Source organism: Aspergillus udagawae (genome assembly GCF_001078395.1).
Source record: "Aspergillus udagawae IFM 46973 DNA, scaffold_8, whole genome shotgun sequence".
In the NCBI taxonomy this organism is placed as follows: Eukaryota; Fungi; Ascomycota; class Eurotiomycetes; order Eurotiales; family Aspergillaceae; genus Aspergillus; species Aspergillus udagawae.
Genome location: NW_025091271.1, coordinates 515,875 through 534,848, shown reverse-complemented (window position 1 = coordinate 534,848; position 18,974 = coordinate 515,875). Strand labels below are relative to the sequence as shown.

At 51.4% G+C, this 18,974-nt stretch overlaps 7 protein-coding genes across 7 annotated transcripts; 4 read left to right on the top strand and 3 right to left on the bottom strand.

The window, feature by feature from the left end:
• Positions 1 to 10: 10 nt before the first annotated feature.
• Aud_009693 (uncharacterized protein) lies at positions 11 to 1,346 on the top strand (the record flags this gene model as incomplete). Its single annotated transcript, XM_043294542.1, has 2 exons — positions 11 to 131; positions 202 to 1,346. The coding sequence occupies 2 exons, from the start codon at positions 11 to 13 to the stop codon at positions 1,344 to 1,346; spliced, it is 1,266 nt and encodes a 421-aa protein (XP_043150477.1).
• A 1,029-nt stretch (positions 1,347 to 2,375) lies between these two features.
• On the top strand, positions 2,376 to 2,967 carry Aud_009692 (RPEL repeat-containing protein; the record flags this gene model as incomplete). The annotated part of the gene is made up of 3 exons (XM_043294541.1): positions 2,376 to 2,533; positions 2,612 to 2,712; positions 2,789 to 2,967. 3 exons carry the CDS (start codon positions 2,376 to 2,378, stop codon positions 2,965 to 2,967), a joined length of 438 nt encoding a protein of 145 aa, XP_043150476.1.
• A 272-nt stretch (positions 2,968 to 3,239) lies between these two features.
• On the bottom strand, positions 3,240 to 4,270 carry Aud_009691 (translin family protein; the record flags this gene model as incomplete). The annotated part of the gene is made up of 2 exons (XM_043294540.1): positions 3,240 to 3,891; positions 4,065 to 4,270. The coding sequence occupies 2 exons, from the start codon at positions 4,268 to 4,270 to the stop codon at positions 3,240 to 3,242; spliced, it is 858 nt and encodes a 285-aa protein (XP_043150475.1).
• A 318-nt stretch (positions 4,271 to 4,588) lies between these two features.
• On the bottom strand, positions 4,589 to 7,358 carry Aud_009690 (glycoside hydrolase family 2 protein; the record flags this gene model as incomplete). The annotated part of the gene is made up of 5 exons (XM_043294539.1): positions 4,589 to 5,371; positions 5,431 to 5,666; positions 5,718 to 6,148; positions 6,207 to 7,160; positions 7,225 to 7,358. The coding sequence occupies 5 exons, from the start codon at positions 7,356 to 7,358 to the stop codon at positions 4,589 to 4,591; spliced, it is 2,538 nt and encodes an 845-aa protein (XP_043150474.1).
• A 3,692-nt stretch (positions 7,359 to 11,050) lies between these two features.
• Aud_009689 (putative C6 transcription factor) lies at positions 11,051 to 13,507 on the top strand (the record flags this gene model as incomplete). Its single annotated transcript, XM_043294538.1, has 3 exons — positions 11,051 to 11,271; positions 11,359 to 12,466; positions 12,515 to 13,507. 3 exons carry the CDS (start codon positions 11,051 to 11,053, stop codon positions 13,505 to 13,507), a joined length of 2,322 nt encoding a protein of 773 aa, XP_043150473.1.
• Positions 13,508 to 14,136: 629 nt separating this feature from the next.
• On the top strand, positions 14,137 to 15,521 carry Aud_009688 (glycosylphosphatidylinositol-alpha 1,4 mannosyltransferase I; the record flags this gene model as incomplete). The annotated part of the gene is made up of 3 exons (XM_043294537.1): positions 14,137 to 15,141; positions 15,207 to 15,314; positions 15,363 to 15,521. The coding sequence occupies 3 exons, from the start codon at positions 14,137 to 14,139 to the stop codon at positions 15,519 to 15,521; spliced, it is 1,272 nt and encodes a 423-aa protein (XP_043150472.1).
• A 300-nt stretch (positions 15,522 to 15,821) lies between these two features.
• Positions 15,822 to 17,603, bottom strand: Aud_009687 (uncharacterized protein; the record flags this gene model as incomplete). Its single annotated transcript, XM_043294536.1, has 2 exons — positions 15,822 to 17,095; positions 17,150 to 17,603. The coding sequence occupies 2 exons, from the start codon at positions 17,601 to 17,603 to the stop codon at positions 15,822 to 15,824; spliced, it is 1,728 nt and encodes a 575-aa protein (XP_043150471.1).
• Positions 17,604 to 18,974: the final 1,371 nt, after the last annotated feature.

Here is an 18,974-nt window from a genome sequence, read left to right as displayed (position 1 = left end):
GTTGAGAGCCATGTCGGCCGGACGCAAGGTCTTCCATTGTGCCGTGGACGAAACGGCCCTAACCACCAACATCAGCGAAATCAAAAGATGGACCACAAGTGGCGCCATTACCCTCATCGTCCCTCTTTATAGTAAGTACATTGATTTCCGAGACGCCGTCCTCCGTCCCGCTCGCTCATTAGGTTTTCTGCTGCTTTCCAGCCCTTGAACGCCTGCATGCGTTGAAAAGAGCCGGATCCCAGATCGCCATCAACTCCCGTGAGGCTGTCCGCTTTCTCGATCGAGTCACTTCCGGCAAAGATAATATTCCTGCCGATAGCGTCGTTCTCCAAGGCCCGATGGAGCAGTACGAAAATTGGGAAGAGGCGGAGAAGTTCTTCCTACCAGAGTTTGAGGAGGAACCCGAGGCGATCAACGGAGATGATGCGGAGGAGCAGTTGCCCCTCGAGAGGCCAGCCGAGAAAATGAAGAGCAGCAACAAGAAAAATGGCGCGGCCCCCGATGATCTGTCGCAGATGCTTCTCAACAAGCTCAACTTCAAGACCGAATCAGACGCAGCGTCGATTCCCTCCGCGGGTACGCACAGTAATCCTGCCTCATCACCCTCGTCGAGAAGCTCGCGCACAAGCCCCGAGGACTCCAACCCGCGCGCTGTTGCAAATGGTGGACTACAAGACGAGGCCACATTGAAGAATGAGATCGGACATCGGCGCACTGCCTCGGGATCTGTGGTTCCTACGGCTCCCGTGGTGCTTCGTCCGCTTCTCAGTGCCATTCTATGGCGCTTGCACAGTGGTCCCGACGCCACTAATGCAGCGAAGACTTGCATCCTCGTCACAAACGATCGCGTAACGGGATTGTGGGCTCAGAAGTTCGGTATTGCCGTTAAGAACATCCATCAATTGCGAACTTCGATCCAGTATGAAGAACGAGAGTACAAGAACCGTTGCAAGTACGTTGAAAAGACCCAGGTGTCTGAACCGAAATCGCTGCTCTCATACGAGGACGAAAGCGACGAGGATGAATTGGTGTTCGTGCCTCGCGGCCGTGGAAAAGGAGTATCGAGAGGCGGGGGTTCGCGCGCAACTACCAACCGTAAAACCACTGCTCCCAAAGTGGTCGCAGCTCCCCCGGAGAGCACGGTTGAGATCCCCACGCAGCCCATCGATCCCGATTCTTTCAGTCGGTCTTTAGGTCCCACTAGCAAGCAACAGCCTACCGTCGACTTGAGCACTCAAGTTGGAGCCGCTCGTGGCCTTGCTGGCGCATCTCGCGGTCGTCGCGGAGCATCCCGAGGACCTTCTCGTGGTAACAGTCGCGGGCGAGGCAAACTCTGGGTTCCTTGATGGGAAGGCAAAGGTTCGTCAATCGTCCGACTGGCGAACCGGGCTTCTGCAAGTTCCTCAAAATAGACCTCTACGGTTGTTATTCGAAGCAGAGAAGGGATTTATCTGCATTGGCTGTACTTCCTACTGGTCGGATTTCGAAAGTTGACCGGTGGCCTATGGATGAGACAGACGGGTTCTCCCGGGCGTGTGGCATGCATGTACAGGAATAAGGCAGACGATCGCGAATCGAGCACCGCACGGTTACGATCCGATAGCACCATTTCTGCATGGGAACTACAATCAAAAGGGTTTGAAGCATCAGAAATGGTCTCAAGTCGAGCTGCGGGGATCTGATGATTTCCTATATGCCGTTGACTTTCTCTTTTACAGTGTGAAACACGCTGATGTCTTCAATTTGTTTCCACTTCGCAGGTGGTACTCCAGGACTCATCATTCTTTCCAACGCCTTACCGTCCAAAGATCTAATACTTCCCCTTCAACACGTCCGTGCTGGGGGCACACAGATGGCAGTTGTTGTTTCGTTGCTTGATTTCGTTGGACACAATAAGATGCCACTCTCAGACTTGTTTCGGAGAAAGGAGGCAGTATCAGTATCGAGGGTCAGCAAATTGACATGTGTGATGCTTACTTCTTTTATTGTCAGAGTGGATGAGTGTATCCCAGTCTTCATTTCTAAATTCAGTTAGGAAAATTAGCATACAAATCAGACTTTTTGATGCGACGTCTTCCGTTTGATGTATGCGGGGTTGACTTCTGTTGCCCCGCCGACTTTACCTCTAAAGGTCCCGTGGAACTGTCCTCCGCATCATCACTTGACCTACCATTCTTCTGTGTCAACACTATCATCACTTCGGACCTCATCACGTTCTGCTTCATCAATACTTATTAGCCTGGTATCTACTCTTACCCTCTTTCAGCAGTCTCTCCGAATTCGTAACCGCGTTGTCGTGAGTAGGCACGGTTGAGTCTCCGCAAGGATATATCTCAGTCCTCCCGTATCATCATCCCGCTATCGCTATCGCTATCATGGACAATATCGTCATCCCCAACGCCGAAATCGACGAGAGTCCCCTCTCAGCCTCGTCGATGGAGCGTCGCAATTCACTTGAAAAACACCTCCAGACTCGACCCGACGCCCAGGACCTTAAAGAAAGACATATCCTGCTCGACACTAGCGTGGCGCCGTAAGTGACTACCAACTACCACGCCCCGAATCCTGCATGACTATGCACGATACTAAGTGTCCTACCGGACCTGCGTAGATCTCTCCAGGCAGCCAAAGCAGAACTCGCGCGCCAGCGTACAACAGACAGCCTGAAGAAACATCTCGAGCACCGTCCTGATCGGGATGAGCTTGTTGAACGTGTGTATTCATTTTCCTGCGAAGGTTCAAATGGATGCCATGCTTGAGTAGAAAAAGCTGATTTGCTTCATAATAGGCAACATCCTCCCGCATACCAACGCTGCACCGGCGCTGCTGGCGAACGCGAAGGAGCTCGAGAAGCATATGCTTGCGGATAACCTTGACCAGAAGCTGCAGCGTAGACCGCAGCCGGAGGAGCTTATTTCTCAGGGTATCTTGACGGAGGATGAGGATCCGAGGTTCCCGGCTGTGTAGAGTGCTGCTGACCGGTCATATCTATATGAATTGGGAATGGGAATGGGAATGGACAATTGGGCGTTTTCGATGGGGTATATGCTTTGAATGGGGGGAGGGTCGTAGCCTCCGTACATGCTTATGCTTATTTTTACTTGATGATGCACACGCTTTTATGAGATTGACAACGTCATGACTGTTGGTATTACCCACATGGTAACGCGATGATCGTTTTTAAAGACGAGGACATGCGATGCATTCCACATACGTTGCACCCTTGACCCAGTGCATAATCAATAAACCTCCATATCAACCGGCCCCGACAGATCCGGCGTCCACCCCGACGGCCGCTCACTACCACGCACCAGGATCCCATACGCAGCCCGCTCAACCTTCTCCACACTATTCTGCATAACATCCACCTTCTTTCCCATATCCCGAAACATATTATTCGCATGCCGCCGCGGCACACTCAGCAACTCAAACGACGCCCGCATTTCCCTCAAATCAACCACAATACCCGCCTGCGTGGCCGGCAGTTTCGGCAGATTCGCGCCAGCGCCAGAGATATCCCGCGCCGCCAGATCATCACCGCCGCTATCTGCCTGCCCGCCCGTCGACAGAGACGTAATCGCAAACCGCATCATTTCTCCCGTTAGATCGAACAGGCCCAACAGGTAATCCTCCTCCGTGACGAGGATCTCGCGGGGAAGGGCGGCAACGACTTCGGCGTGGGAGATGAGGGTCTGGGTCTGTAGGTAGTGGTTGAAGGAGAGAGCTTCGATGAATTCCTGGATGGCGCCGCTGAGTTGGCGCTGGTAGCGCCAGCTGTTGAGGCCTGTGACGTCGGGGATGACGTTCTGGAAGAGGGTGGAGATTTGGTCGAAGCGGGTTTTGGTCTCTTTGGCGATTGGGGCGGGAATGGGGGCTTTTATTGTGCGAATGCTGAGAGGTTGTCAATGGTTGTTCCATATTAGCGTGACTTGAGGGTAGGCGATGATGGATCGGTAGACTAACCGTTGTAACGAAAAGATTCTGGTAGTTGGAAACGTTAGCGTATGCGAATTGCGTTGTGCCTTGTGTGCATGCAAACGGGAAGAACGGGACAGGGAACGAACATCTTCTTGCTCAAGGCTGTAATATCTCTGCTCGTCTTGATGACTCGTTCTCGGCGGTCATGGTGCTGATCGAGTTCGTCGCGGAAGGTCTCGAACATGGAGAGAATCTGTGTAGAAGGCTGGTCGACTGGTGCTGCCGCCATGATTGCCTGTGTCTTCTCGGTGTTCACAAGATTGCCTTCCCAGGATCGTTTGTTACCTGCCATGGAGTGGTGCTGCTGGAACTTGGTGTGTTGTTTTAGTTGATGGCACAAATCGTCGCTGGCTGACGGTCATGGTCGTCATTCCTCCGCAAGGCTTAACCATATTGGGGTGATTGTTATCTGATAAGATCTGGGTTCAGGAGACACGAACTTTGCTTCGGAGAGTGGTTTGTTTAAGGAATATTCAATTCTATTTTCATGGCTAGGTTGGTTTATGAGATGAATGAACAGTGTTCATCGTAACAGTTCTGGTTCTGAATGGGCAATGCAATGCCTCCGAATATGTGTGCCGTGCGAGTCCTCCACATTCTAAGTCGACTGCTACTGTCCAAGGAACTTGTACTTTAGAGGAGCGTCACCCGGCTTCAGACCCTTGATGGTCACTCTCTGGTCGTCACCAGGCACAATGTCCATCGCACTATCACTGATTCTAACACCCTCACGCTCCTCAAAGACCAGGCACTTAACCGGCTTATGCGTGCTGATGAGCAGTATCTGCTCATCCTTCGATTCAGAAACCTTCTTGACCTCAAGACCCCGGTCCGAGAGATCAAGGTACTTGAATGGTTGAGGCCAGTCCACGTCCCTTGCCACAAGCTGGCCGTCGACCCAGATCCGAGCAGCAAGGACATGAGGTTCGGAGTGGACTTTGTGGTCGATGAAACCGTCCACAATGAGGTTGGTTGTACCATTGGGCGCTATGCTGACGTTCTCGTGCACAATGCGCTCCCGAACTTCGAGGCCAGTGTTGACGGAAAGGAACCGAAGCTCCACCGTGCCTCGAACCTCTTGTTGTCGGCTGCTGGCAACCCAGAGTTCGAACTTGCTCGTCTTGGGAGGCTGTGCGTGGGTCACGCTCCAGTCATGATGTTCTCTACGAACACCAACCGCGATAGGGTTCAGCACCCGTGCCACAGCGTAGAATGCAGGCTTGGGCCGCAAGAAGTAGTCCACGATAGCCCAGGAGATTGTAGGCCAACAGTCGTTCAACTGCCAGAGGAGAGCGCCACCACAGTGTCTGGCGTCACCCCATTGGCGACGCCATCCCCGGTATCCGAACATCATTGTCTCTGCTTGAACGACTTGTGTAAGGTAAATGTGTGTCTGCATTTTGAGTCAGTCATGAAACCACGTATAATTACGAGGGCAGCAGCTTTGCTTACCTCCAGGTCGGTCGCCGTCCTCAGATTCTCAACAAGGTATGTAGCTATTCTGCGCTCATGGCCGTCCGCCTTGTTATGGAAATCAAGTACATGCGATTGGGGATACTTGTCCGCCTCGTTCTCAACGAAGTAGTTGATAGTTGACATGTGCGGGAATGCTTCCATTCCGAACTCACTGTTGAATCGCCCGCCGAGGGTGTCGAAGATCTGGTATTTCTCCTGTGTGCCGTGCCAGACTGTTGCCAGCATTAGTAGGGATCAGTGCAAGTGGCAAGCAGTGAACGTACCGTTCCATTGATGCATGTCACCAACGGTGGGGTCGGACGTGGTCTTCCCATCGCCCCAAGGACTACCAGGGTGGTAGAAAGTACTGGGACAGAATTCTTGAACCACCTCTGGAAGGAGTTTCTCATAGATGTAACGGGCGGGGAAATCGGTCTTGAGCCAGCTTTCAGGATCCTTGTCCTCATAGTTGTAGGTGAGACCTGCCTGCTCCTGGACCTGGTAGTCTTCATTGTTGCCAACCCAAATGACGATAGATGGGTGGTGACGGAGCCTACGCACGTTGTAGACAGATTCCTTTCGGATGGACTCAAGCAGGTTGGGCCAGGTAGGGTAGTTTCCGCAGCCAAACATAAAGTCTTGCCAAACCATCACGCCGAGTTCGTCGCACGCGTCATAGAAGCTGTTGTCCTCATAGTTGCCGCCACCCCATACTCTGCTAACTGTTAGCTATGCGTCCATTGATATGACGAGGGCTAAGAATCACAGTTTACCTGATCATTACTTGACGGCCATGGACCATGAGCTCAATCCATTTGCGGTATCGCTCGGCAGTAATGCTGGGGAGGAGATTATCGGCTGGAATCCAACAAGAACCGCCACAGAAGATATCGACGCCATTGATACGGAAGAAGAAGGACTTTCCGTGCTTGTCAGGCTGCTGAATGACCTCCGCGGTTCTGATACCGAACTTTTTGGAAACTTGGTGGAGTTCCTCCTGTTCCCTGCGCAGGGACACGGATACGTCGTACAGTGTGGCGTCACCGTAGCCATGGGGCCACCAGAGTGAGGGCTCCTTGACATCAAAGGTGGCCTTGGCGGTTCCATACTCAGTCAAATCAATCTCCTCCCTGGCGATTTCTTGGCCATGCAAGCTAAGAGTGAAACAAGCTTTATATGAACCAGAGTCCACAGACTCTACTTCAGCAAAAGCAGTAAGCCGAGCACTCTGATGATCCGAAGCCAGTTGCACTTCGGTCCAAAGATCTGCGACTCTTGCGGAATAAACCTCAAGTCGCACTTCTCTCCAGATACCAGCGGTCATGAGAACCGGGCCCCAGTCCCAACCCCAATGGTATTGAGCTTTTCTTACACTTAGTCTGGAAGGGTCACCATTGAAGGAGGCCCAATTGTGCTTGGGATCCTGCTTCCGAAGCTCTTTTGCACGAAGAAAGGCACAGTCAAAGTCGATTTCTAGAATGTGGTCGCCCTCCGCTTCGAGAGCCTTGGTGACATCGACGCGATGAGCAAGGAACATGTTGTCGCTCTCGAGGATGACGTTGCCGTCAAGTTTGACCTTGGCGAATGTGTCCAGGCCGTCGAATGCTAGAACGATGCAAGACCCAGCAGGGGCAGCTGGTTTCTGAAAAACAGTCTTGTAGGTCCATGATTTCTCGTTGACCCATCTCGCCTCGAGCTCGTTGAACCCGATATAGGGATCCTTCAGCCTGTAACCCCGGGAGAAACAATGGTCAGCTCGATCAAGTATTGCCGACTGAAAGGTTACTATACTTGTTATTTGCTTGAAGATCCTGATGGACGACGGAAGGGACAACAGGGACCGGCATCCACGCATCCTCCGATGTGTCTTCACTGTCTCTGAAGCTCCATCCCTCAGATAAAGGAAACTGTTGTAATTTCGACATTTTGACGGTTCTGGCGGAATAAATGGAGCTTTCTCACGGACCGGAACGGATGCTTGATGTTGTTCAGGAGAATCCGGCCTCGACTGAGAAGGAATGAATGAGATCTTCTGATTCCTCATTCCTCCATCAGCGGGATACGCCGCGAATTTAGAGCCAGCGCTCCATATCTACAGTAACATTTCAACGTCTCAATGAGCTCGGAGTATAAGGAGATACACGGAGATGTCTCCGCCCCTCACGTGGGAGACCGGCCCAATTGGGTAATACCCTCTCGGAGGCCTCTCCATTCCAAATTTGGTTAGTCCAAGACCTGCGCCATGCCCCAGGCTTGACTCCTAACCCGTTTCTCTTTATTGTTCGTAGGCACAAGTCAACGTCCTTCTTCCAGTTTTATACAGCAGGAATGAGGCCTGGGCCACATCAGACCTGAGTTCATCAAATGAGATAAACGACAAAACCCTCCATTCTACAATCTCAACTGTCTTCCGTACTGGACAACGTTCTGGACTGACCACTATGGGAATTGGTACGGCCCACAGGTCAGAGCCATCAGACTTGCTAAGAACTTGTCCCCGCACTTTGTTCCCTTTTAGGAACGGAAACACCTCCGTCTAGCTCTCTTTTCACGTCACACTGGCTTCGGTCCCATACGGACGCTTTGAGATTGCTGAAAGGTCCCAGTCTCTTCATCTTAGCAGTGTCTGAGATGACACATGGCTTCATCATTCATCCAAAATAATAAATGATTGCACTCCTCCATACTTTGAATCCGTTATTTTCGTGCCTTCAAAGTCCATATTCTGCCATCATCAGCCTCAACTGTGTGCCTCAAGTTCCGGCCTGGCGGCCCGGTACGATTATGCTTCCTTCTGACCACGGGATTCTTTTCCATCAATTAGGTTACCGCAAGTTACAACCGGTTCAGGCACAGAGCGTCTGCCGCTCCTCAGGCGCCTGCTACGAAGCACACGAAACATAACGTACTCCATATATCTGTCCTTAATGATTTCTCTCAAAACGAGGTGTGTTTTGGGCGATTGAGACTGGTATTGTCAGTGTTCGCCCCTCATTTAATTTACAATTCCTTTTTGCCGCTAGCACTAGCAGACCTCCTTGTCACAGGATTTCATTCATCGTGGCTTGAGAATCGAACATTGGCACGCCGCTAAAGAAGGTCCGACACTCTAAAATACCAATAGTATCAGATTATCAGTAGCCGAGCAACCCCTCATCATTCGGCTCATCCATTAATGGAATTGTTCTCTGTCCCCACAGACCTGAGAAGAATCAGGGTGCCAGGGTGCAGCAATTAGTCCTTCAGAAGTGGAGGAAGGAGCACTGAAATGTCTCAACGTTGTGGGCGTAGGCTTCGGTTGTCTGAGCAGACTCAGACTCAGAGTTTACGTTTATCCGTTCCTATCACTGCGGTCACTGGACTAGATAGACTTCCTAAGACGAGTTTGGCTACTAAGATCGACAAAAGTTGAAACTCAAACAATCCAGATGGCCTTGGGGCTTCCTTCATCTGAGAGTCCAGGCAAATCTTGCAGATTACAGTATTACTGGCCTCTGATCTTGTTCTCTCAAGCCCTGGTCAGGTCGACACTCCGGAATGAATCTTTAGAGCTTTCGGTATTTACAGGGAGCACTGTCTTTAATATCAAAGGAGATTAGGCACCTCGGTATTTGGGTAGTCAACTCAGCCACCGAAACTCCAAGGATCTCAAATGTCACCGAAGTCTGCAGCCTTCTGTCTCCGGATCTTGGCAGCCACACTTCTTATTGCACGGTCACAACCTTGAGTTCCTTACAGTCCACGCAATGGTCTTGGCTTGCCATCTAGTCAGCCGACGGTTACCGGTGAAGGACAGCCACAAGATGATAGATGCTATCCTTTGCTTCCTGGAGTTGGGGCCATGGTCCGTAAGGCTAATCCTCCGATATTGACATTGGATTGCACTAGAGTGGGTGCAGGCACTGCAGGGATTATTTCTCTATCCTCTTGAACAGTGACCGTCACTCCCTGCTCATATCAGCCTGTGCGATCTTTTCACCAACCAAGACTCTTTTGCCACCCGGTATCTGGAATTGAGAAAAGTATCAGATGATTTGATCATTGCTACTTGTCTGTAACGAGTAATGGGGCCCTGCGGTCCTTCTTTTGCGGGGAAACGAACCTCACTCCTGCATGGATGTATTGTTCGTCAAATAACAGGTCGCGAAGGTCGCGACTTATCTCCCTGAAGTCGTGGTCGGGTTTCGGAGTGACGAGGTTCTCAACCCAGTGCCATGCTCACTACTATTATTGTGATATACTTATGCTGCATAGCGCTCTGGTAGAATTCTGCAGGCAGCCGAGGAAGCCCCGGCGCTATCAGAGATGGTCTGCCATGTACTCAAGTAGAACTTGGGGATTCCTTGTTCAAGTACTCTCTAAGTCCTAGTATAGATATCACATTTCTCCTGTCCCTGGTATTAAGTCAGCAAGAACAGAGCATGGGAGATATACTGCGCAAGGGCCTGACCGACTCAAGAAAAGGTCTGAGGAAAACTGTCTTCGGTTGACCGGAATCTTGGGCTCAACATCTCGTTTTGTCCAGAATCTATTAAAGTTCGTATACTGGGCGGTGATGAACTAACTGACCACACGCGTCCAACAGGGACTAGAGACAATTAATGGAAGACATGGGGAGTGGTTGGAACGGATGTTGGATCTACCAATCACTGATGAATCACGCGTGGCCAGGCGCCTTCCAGCTGCCGGCAGCACCGAAAAGCCACAAAGGTAGTGACCGGGTCTAACTGTTCGTCTTTCGCTCGCGAAGGCAAAAAGAGAAAAACGGTAATATTGAATATTATTTTCTCTCATTTTTCCTTTCGCCCCCCGCGAAGTGAGAAGAATCTGGAGACAGTGGTGAGTCATCCATGCTGCCATGCAGTACAAATGTACAAAGTAGGTAAACGGTAGAGCCCCGGAATGCGGGGGAGGATGCAGCGGACCAGCGCGCACAGTTGATGCCGACGATCTTTCAGGGACTGCTCCCTCGCTTCCATTAGGAGTGCTGTAGTACGAACTAGCAACTTGCAGTAGTTAAAACAGTTGGAGTCGAGTCCTAAAATGATCATGATAAGTAATGATGACAAGGCATACCAAAATAATATCTCCTGGAAATAAAATAGAGATATTATTGCCAACAGGAATTGCAGTATTTCTATACATATTCTCTCTCTCTCTCTCTTCCACGCCCACTGTGCTTCGTTCGCCCTTCCGAATCCTTTCTCCGTCCCTCAAATCTCCCCCCAGTTGATTCTAATTCTGCATCTGAACTCCTCTCACCTTCCTTTCATCTTCTTATAATTGATTACTTTCTCCACCAACAGAATCATACCACCTCGATTCATCTTTATCACCTGCAGGACCATTTTGCCGTGATCCCCTTTTAATTTATCTATATCGTTATCGATACCGTTTTTCTTCTCTCCTCTCTACTTTTGCATTCCCCAGTTTTCTCCGTATTTTCGACGACGGTCTGCGTCCTGGTAGCCTCTACACCACACCTGCACCACAAAAAAAAGTCGTCCCGACTACACAGATGGCCTTCTCTGGCTGATTAGACTAGCATGTCTCAGCCGCGTGGTTCTTTTCGCTTGCTCAAGATCTGATTTGATTGAGCCAGAGCTCGTCCCTTACTATGTTTCACACCTTTGAGGGTTTTGAGAACCCTGGCGCCTCAACCCCGGTTAAGGGTCGGGAGCGCCAGCAGTCCATCGGGCGGAGAGTCACCACCCTTCGGGCCTGCACCTCCTGCCGACATCGCAAGATTAAATGCGATGGTGAGAAACCGTGTGAGGCGTGTCGATGGTACAAGAAGGCCGATCAATGCCATTATTCAGATCCCCGTCCTTCTCGGAGGTGTGTTCATCCCTATTCTGTGAGCTCTGTCCCGAGCTTTCCATCTTTTCTCCAGAGTAGTCGGAACAAGTGATCTGAACGCTATAGGCATGTCGAAAAACTGTCGACCACTCTAGACGAGTATCGGAGCGTCCTGGAGAAGTTATTTCCCAGCACCTCCCCCGAGGCCCTTGTCAGCCTTTCGCGTGAGAAGCTTTTGGAACTCTCGGGCAAGGGCCCGTCGCAGGTGCAGACACAACATCCGGCTTCGCCTGCCACGTCTGCGTCAGTCGAAGCCCACGTTTCCCCCATATCCAACGAAGATGGCACTTTGGAATCCTTGCAGACGATGCCAGAAGATCCAAGCGACAGCCGAAACCAGAGCACCAGCGATATAACGAATGGAATTTCGGACGATGTAAATGCTCTATCCCTTTCAGCTAAGCAGCCTTCCTCATACCTAGGCGTGTCCTCTATACACGCCGTCTTGAAAGTTATCGTTTGGCTTGATCCAGGATCTCTTTCCTATTTCTCTCGGACACCAGCGAGCGCTGCTCATCGAGATTCGATGCAAGATTACTCAACAGCAGCCGAGCATCAGAACTGGCACATCCAATCGTCCCAGCATCATCCGGTTACACCACCTCAGGCTCATATGCAAGCGACCGATTTGCAACTGCTCGACGCATACTTCACCTGGTTCCAACCCTTTGTGCCCATGCTGGACGAACAAGCTTTTCGCGAAACATATCTTTCCGGACACCGCAGAGACGACCGCTGGCTCGGACTTGTAAACATTGTCTTTGCCTTGGGAAGCATAGCAGCATGCCCGTCCGAGGACATGTCTCACAAGATTTATTTCCAGCGCTCTAAAAGCTATCTAAGCCTGGATTCATTAGGATCTTCTCACCTGGAAACTATCCAGACGCTCGGATTGATCGGCGGGTATTACTTACACTATACCAGTGAGCCAAATCTGGCTTACTCACTTATGGGAGCTGCGCTCCGCATGGCGGCCGCCTTGGGTTTGCACAAGGAGTTCTCATACAGTCAGGATGCGTCGAACAAACAGAAAATCTCAGCCATGGATCTGAAACGCCGAACATGGTGGTCGTTGTTCTGTATGGATACATGGGGCGGAATGACTCTGGGTCGGCCCAGCATGGGTCGTCTTGGTCCCACCATTACGGTGAAGCTGCCAAATCACAGAGAAACCGTACGCCTGCTCCCTCTGGAATACCCCATTGATTCTAACCACCAATAGGGAAACGTTCTTGATATCCTTCCCCTGCTTGAAAACATCCGGTTCTGCAAGGTTGCTACACAGATACAAGAGGTTCTGGCTGTTGCACCGTTGACGAAACATGCCGAGATATCCCAGTTGGACAATCAGCTGTTGGAATGGTACGAGAATCTGCCCTCCATCCTCAAAGACCATGAGCCATGCTCCGAATCGATTTTGAACACGCGGATTGTGATGCGATGGCGCTATTTTAACCAGCGCATGCTCCTGTACCGACCGACCCTGTTGAGCTATGCTATGCGGCGAGTTCCCTACATTGCGCTGAGGTCGGAGGAAAGAACCGCCATCGAGAGATGCAGAGAGATTGCTGAAGCCACTATTCAAGATATCTCGTCTACGGCCCAGTCACATCAAATGTCGGGCTGGAACGCTACTTGGCTCATCTACCAGGCTACAATGGTTCCTCTTCTGGGTCTGTTCCTCAATGACGCCACCGCGAGTGATCCCAGAGCGTCTTTCCAGTCCTGTCAGTCGCAGGTTGAGACGGCAATGATGGTATTGGCACGGTTGCAGCTCTGGAGTCCCACGGCCAAGCGAACGCTGGAAGCCGTCTCAAGAATACTCGAAGCCAGCAAACGAGGATCTGATATGGGCGGCGCAGCAGGCGATCTAGCCAGTGGAAGCTGCGCCCAGGGGCGCGAAGGCATTATGTCGGGAATGATGCCTGGAGTAATCTCAGCACAGACTGAACCAGGCCGAGGTGTCGCCATTGCAAATGACGGTGGAATGGTAGATCCGATGGCGCTGCCATTCATGGACGACACGGCCGGCCAGCAACTTTGGGATTTCCTCAGTTGGAGCGATCCAACCATCTTGTCGGGATTCTCAGAGATTGAAAACCCGAACGACATGAAGTGCGGCGGCAATGCGCCTGGCTTCTATGGGAGTCCTATGACCGATTCAACCTATTATATGCATCCATCCGTGCCCTTTTACTCGCTTGCTCAACCATAGCGACGAGACTTATATCATTGGGGGGATTCTTGATTGTTTATTATCTTACTTTAATGTACTCTTCTCTTGATATCCAATCTTTTGTATAAAATCTGGCACTTTCGTTCATATGTATACCTCGGCTTGTGGAAGTGCCGGAATATTCTGGCGATATGTGGGAATTATGGAACGACGTACACGAGCTGGTCAAGGCGCATGTTTGATGATGACTGGGATATGGACATTTGCAAATACCAATTCTTGATGCATATCGCTTGTTGCGTATTTTTCTAAAGTACCTTTCCCTGCTGTGTCTTGTCTATGACAGTTTAAGGTCTGCGATATGATTGGCCGCTGTTTAGCATCATGCTGAGTCAGCCATTCTGCCAGCAAAACATCAACCCAATTAATCCACTTTCTCATGGTCATGTAACAACCTGACCAGAATTAGCATTAATTGACCATGGTTGGATTATAGAGGTTACCTCTAGGATAGTGGACGCATGAACTCGTCCATGAAATAATTGCCGAGGAATTTCGACATCCTACGTCGCATAATTGCGTGCGCCTTACGGCCTGCCGTCTATCCAGACAACCAACCTGGGCATCATCCAAGTCTGGGACATCCTGGCAGGTGCTCCAAAGCCACCATGGCAAGCTTCTTCGGCTCCCCTACAAAAGTCATAGGCGCGTCTATCGCCCTGCGCGCCGTTCTACTTGTCTACGGCGCCTGGCAAGACGCCCACTCACCCATCAAATACACCGACATCGACTACCTCGTCTTCACCGACGCAGCGCGGTACGTCTCGCGCGGCGCATCTCCCTACGCGCGCGACACGTACCGCTACACGCCGCTGCTCGCCTGGCTTCTCCTCCCGACGGCATGGGACATCCCGGGCTTCTTCTCGTTCGGGAAGGCGCTGTTTGCGCTTGCGGATGTCGTCGCGGGCTGGCTGATCGCTAGAGTGCTGGTGTCGGCGTATGGGATGAGCCAGCCGAGGGCGCTGAAGTACGCGAGTGTCTGGTTGCTGAACCCCATGGTTGCGAATATCAGCACCCGCGGCAGCTCGGAGGGGTTGCTGGGGGTTCTGGTTGTGGGGTTGTTGTGGGCGGTGCTGAGTCGGAGGGTGACTCTCGCGGGGGTGATTCTGGGACTGGGCGTGCATTTCAAGATTTATCCGTTTATTTATGGGCCGGCGGTTCTGTGGTGGTTGGATGCGGAGAGGGATGGTTCCCCTTCGGCTACGGCTACAGCTAGAGCTACGCGGGAGAAAGAAAGGAACCAGGACATCATATCAAAGGCTATCAACTTCCTTACCCCCGCCCGCATCCACCTCACCCTCGTCGCGCTGGCCACCTTCTCCGCCCTCAACGTCTCAATGTACATCCTCTACGGCCTCCCCTTCGCCCACCACACCTACCTCCACCACCTCACCCGCATCGACCACCGCCACAACTTCTCCCCCTACAGCACCCTCCTCTACCTCTCCGCCGCAGGCGGCGCCCGCACCGCCTTCGAGTCCCTCGCTTTCATCCCCCAGCTTCTCCTCGCAGTGGTCGTCATCCCACTGGTCCTGGGGAAGAAGAGTCTGGCGGGGACGATGCTCGCGCAGACGTTTGCGTTTGTGACGTTTAATAAGGTTTGCACGAGTCAGGTGCGTTTCCGTCTTATGTCCTTCCCTGTTCTATTCGCCAGGGAGACAATGCTGATTGTCCATAGTATTTCCTCTGGTACCTCGTCTTCCTGCCTTTCTATCTCCCGTCTTCATCTTTGATGAAGAATCCGCGGAAGGGGATCCTTGTTGGGCTGTTGTGGGTTGTTGCTCAGGTGTGTCACCTCACTCTTCTACTCTCCTGCTGATGCTGACAAATATAGGCCCTCTGGCTCCAACAGGGCTATAACCTCGAGTTCCTGGGCTTGTCAAGTTTCGTGCCGGGGTTGTTCCTGGCGAGCTCGTTTTTCTTTGTGGTTAATGTTTGGATTCTGGGGATTATTGTGGAGGATGTGGGGGGTGTAGGCACTGGCTCGGCTTGAATAGGTTTGATTCTATGACTGGTGTCGGCATGTATATTAAATGGGTAGGTATATATGACACTAGTATTACACCGCCTGGCACTGGGCTTTCACTTTCATTCCATTGATTCATTAAGTTTATTCCGCCATCCATCAGATGAACGCAAGGGTATTGTACTCTGAACAAAACTTATCTAATCACATGGCTAACTGGTATCAGGTCAAGTATAGATCGAACCACAACGTGTCTTCGACTCCGTTGGGAGTCCGGAAGTCTAGAAGTCTGGCCTCGCATGAATCATCGGGACAGAAGTCCCCAGGTCAAGGCTTCCCGGCATCCGCGATGATCCTGTACGCGCAGGCATGTATGCTCAAGGGCCGCGCGCGAGGCAGAACAGCCCCGACGATCTGCGAGTTTGGCCCGTACTGCGGGTAGATGCCGTCTCTGAGCTCGACGAATCGCGCCTGCGGCCGGAACTCATTCAACGCATACAGAATCCGGTCGCTCCAGAGGCCGGTGCATAAATTGCCGGAAAGCTGAAAGTACGGATTCAGCAGGGGACAGGCCGAGTCGAGATCTATGAACCGGATGCGAATCTGATTCAAAGACGGATGGATTCCGAGGCTCTGGACCGCTCCCACGACCAGCTTCTCGAAGGAGCGGATGAAGTTCATATTCCCGATGCCGGAAAAGTCCTCAAAGAACGGAAAGACAGAGCCCGCCTTCTTTTCACGGCAGCATGTCTTGACTGCCAGATCTAGGTATCGGAGGTTTGACGTTTTGGGCCAAGGCGGCGACGTGTTGCTGGTTGCCTGGAAAAAACATGCGCATACCTTGCCCGTAAAGGTCAATGACATGAGTCTGGGGGCGATTTCTCCCAACAGGCGACATAGGTGTGGCGGTTGCGCCCCATCACTGAACCAGGAAGAGTGCGTGTTTTCCTTGTTCGAAAAGCCTTCCAGGCTGATGTTGAGGTGAAGAAGGGAGGGCGGTGGGTTGACCAGAACCTTGGCAATGGTGTCGTAGCCTTCGATTTTCGGTTTCGCATACGCACAGTGCCACTCCTGCAAACCCGGCAATGCCTGCGACAGGTTGCGCCAGTGCTGGTAGTCTCGCATGATATTCCACGCTCCTCGCATAACAAAGATCTGTATATTCGGCAACACCGGAAGGCGCTCCTTTCCGGCCAGCCCGTAAGGATCGTTCCTAAAATGACGGATCATCGGTGGTTTCTTGCAATGCCCCCCTTCAAGGGTGAGAATCCGCGCTTCGGGAAAGCACGCCTTTACATGGTGGAAAATGTCCTCCAGGGTGGCATTGTGACTGGACAAGTAGAAGGTGTGGCCTCGTGGATGAAAGGTATCAGGATTCTCCCACGTCATAGTGGCATGCAGAAGAGCTGTCACATCCATCACGGCTATGTGCTCGTCATGGAACCGCCGGCGCGGCTGATAGACCGTGACACTCCTGGCTGCCCGGTTGCCCCAGACCGGCACCCAGACCTCGACCTGACGGACATACTTGGCCAGATGGGGATGTGCACTGAACCAACTTGCACTCTCCGCCAATTCGTCCGTGGTGCCCTTGATCTTGACTGTCACGCGTGGTTAATAGCAAAAAAAGAGAGCAGTGGCAGAGCACAACTGACTATGTCTGTAGATTCGATCTTGCACGAGAACCCTCCACACTGGCGATATGAGGGCAAGATCGGAGAGCACCTTTCTCCTGGGATGGCGTAGACACCTGCTCCAATTACGGGCAGACTTCCCAGGAGCTCCCATTGTAAGCGCCGACACACGTTCCCCGAACAAGTGGTCAAGAATGGCCTCGTGAACTTCGGCCGGGAGATCATGGAAGCGCACCCCGGACCGATACGGCTGGGATCCAATCGACTTTACCTGCAATTCCGCCACTGTAGGGGTTGTAGCCTGGCAGTCCAGCTGACCAGGTTCAGTGGTGGAAGGAATCGGGCCATCGTGGATCTCAAATCCAGCGCTGGCACTTCGACTTGCTTCCTTGGAGTATGGAAGGGTAGGAATCACTGGAATTCTCTCCAGGGAGTTGACAGAGATAGGACGAGGGGGAGGGATGGTCGAGAGCATGTGGGGCGATGATGGGGATGAGAACAACTCAGAGGACATTTGGAGCAGGACGAGGAAGCGGAAAAGCAGTCACCCAACGTCAGAGGGGCAAAGCGAGAGTCGTAAATCGTGATGAATGGTGAAGGTCTACAGTCTCGCAGAGATCAGTAAATCTGTCAGCGAACGTCGACAACGTGCCGTGTGTCAAACATGAGGTTGTGCGGCGGAGAGAGAAGGCCTCGAAGGAAGTAGCAACCGGATAGGAATGGACCAGAAGGAGAGGATACCAGCAAGTGATAAACTCAGGTAGCATCAAGAGCAGCCAATGTATGTCATGGCAGCGATAATGCTGCGAGAGAGTATTTCCTTTTGCACCAGTCATGCAGAACAAGAAAGAGGGGAAGCAATAATCAAGCAGTCAGGTCGTTGGGCAGCGTCGGAGAGATAGCCGTGAATTATTATTTGAGGATGTAGTCAAGGAAGAGGTGAGTAAGAGAAGGGAGGCAGAATCGTAGAAAGATAAGAAGAGACGGCAAAGGGAATCAAGGGACGCAACCAGGCGCATGGGAAAAAGAAAAGGTGGAAGAAAAATTCGAGACAGAAAAGGGTAATAATTAGAACTAATACTTGCAGCGCGACAGTTGATCAATCCCCGGGATGGGAGGGAGATCAGTAGGGGGAGATACGTAGTGGATAGATAGAGATACATCGATGGGGGGTGTGACCGGCAGAATTTCTCCAAGGCTGTTATTCAAGGCGGACAGGGTAAACAACTCATTTTCATCTAGATAGATCATCTGCTGTAAAGGAGGCTAATTTCCCTGCAATAATGTAATTAGCTGGTTAATATTGATATGCAATGAACAATAATAGTGAAGCACACTACTAGTACAATGGTGTGGAGTATGCTATTTTTACTTCTCGAAGAAACTTGGAAAAGCACATGTAAACCACCGTGTCAAACCTTCAAACTATGCTAGATAACGTGCTGCTGAAGATTATCCTGGTTAATATATGTCTCCATCATATCATTGGTGCATAGTGAGCTGAATTGATGAGTATTCAGTCATAATTTATATCAATACTTTGATGATTCAACTCCACTCTTCTAACTATTGTTTGTTCCACCGCCCAAATGGGTCAGCCTCAGATCACCCTGGATCCATCATCCCACTAGTCACATCAGCCTGCCAAAGGAGTTAGAGTTCCTCTCAAGTCTCAACTCAACTACAATGGCTAGTGAGTAGTGGCTTAGGATCCGTAGGGATTTGTTTGATCGATTTTGCCACTAGCCTCTTCTTGTTTCAAGTGGGATTGGGAAATGAGAGTCCTCCAATCCGTTTACAACTAACCAAGGGAGCTACAGCCACTATTGTTGTGTGTAGACCCGCA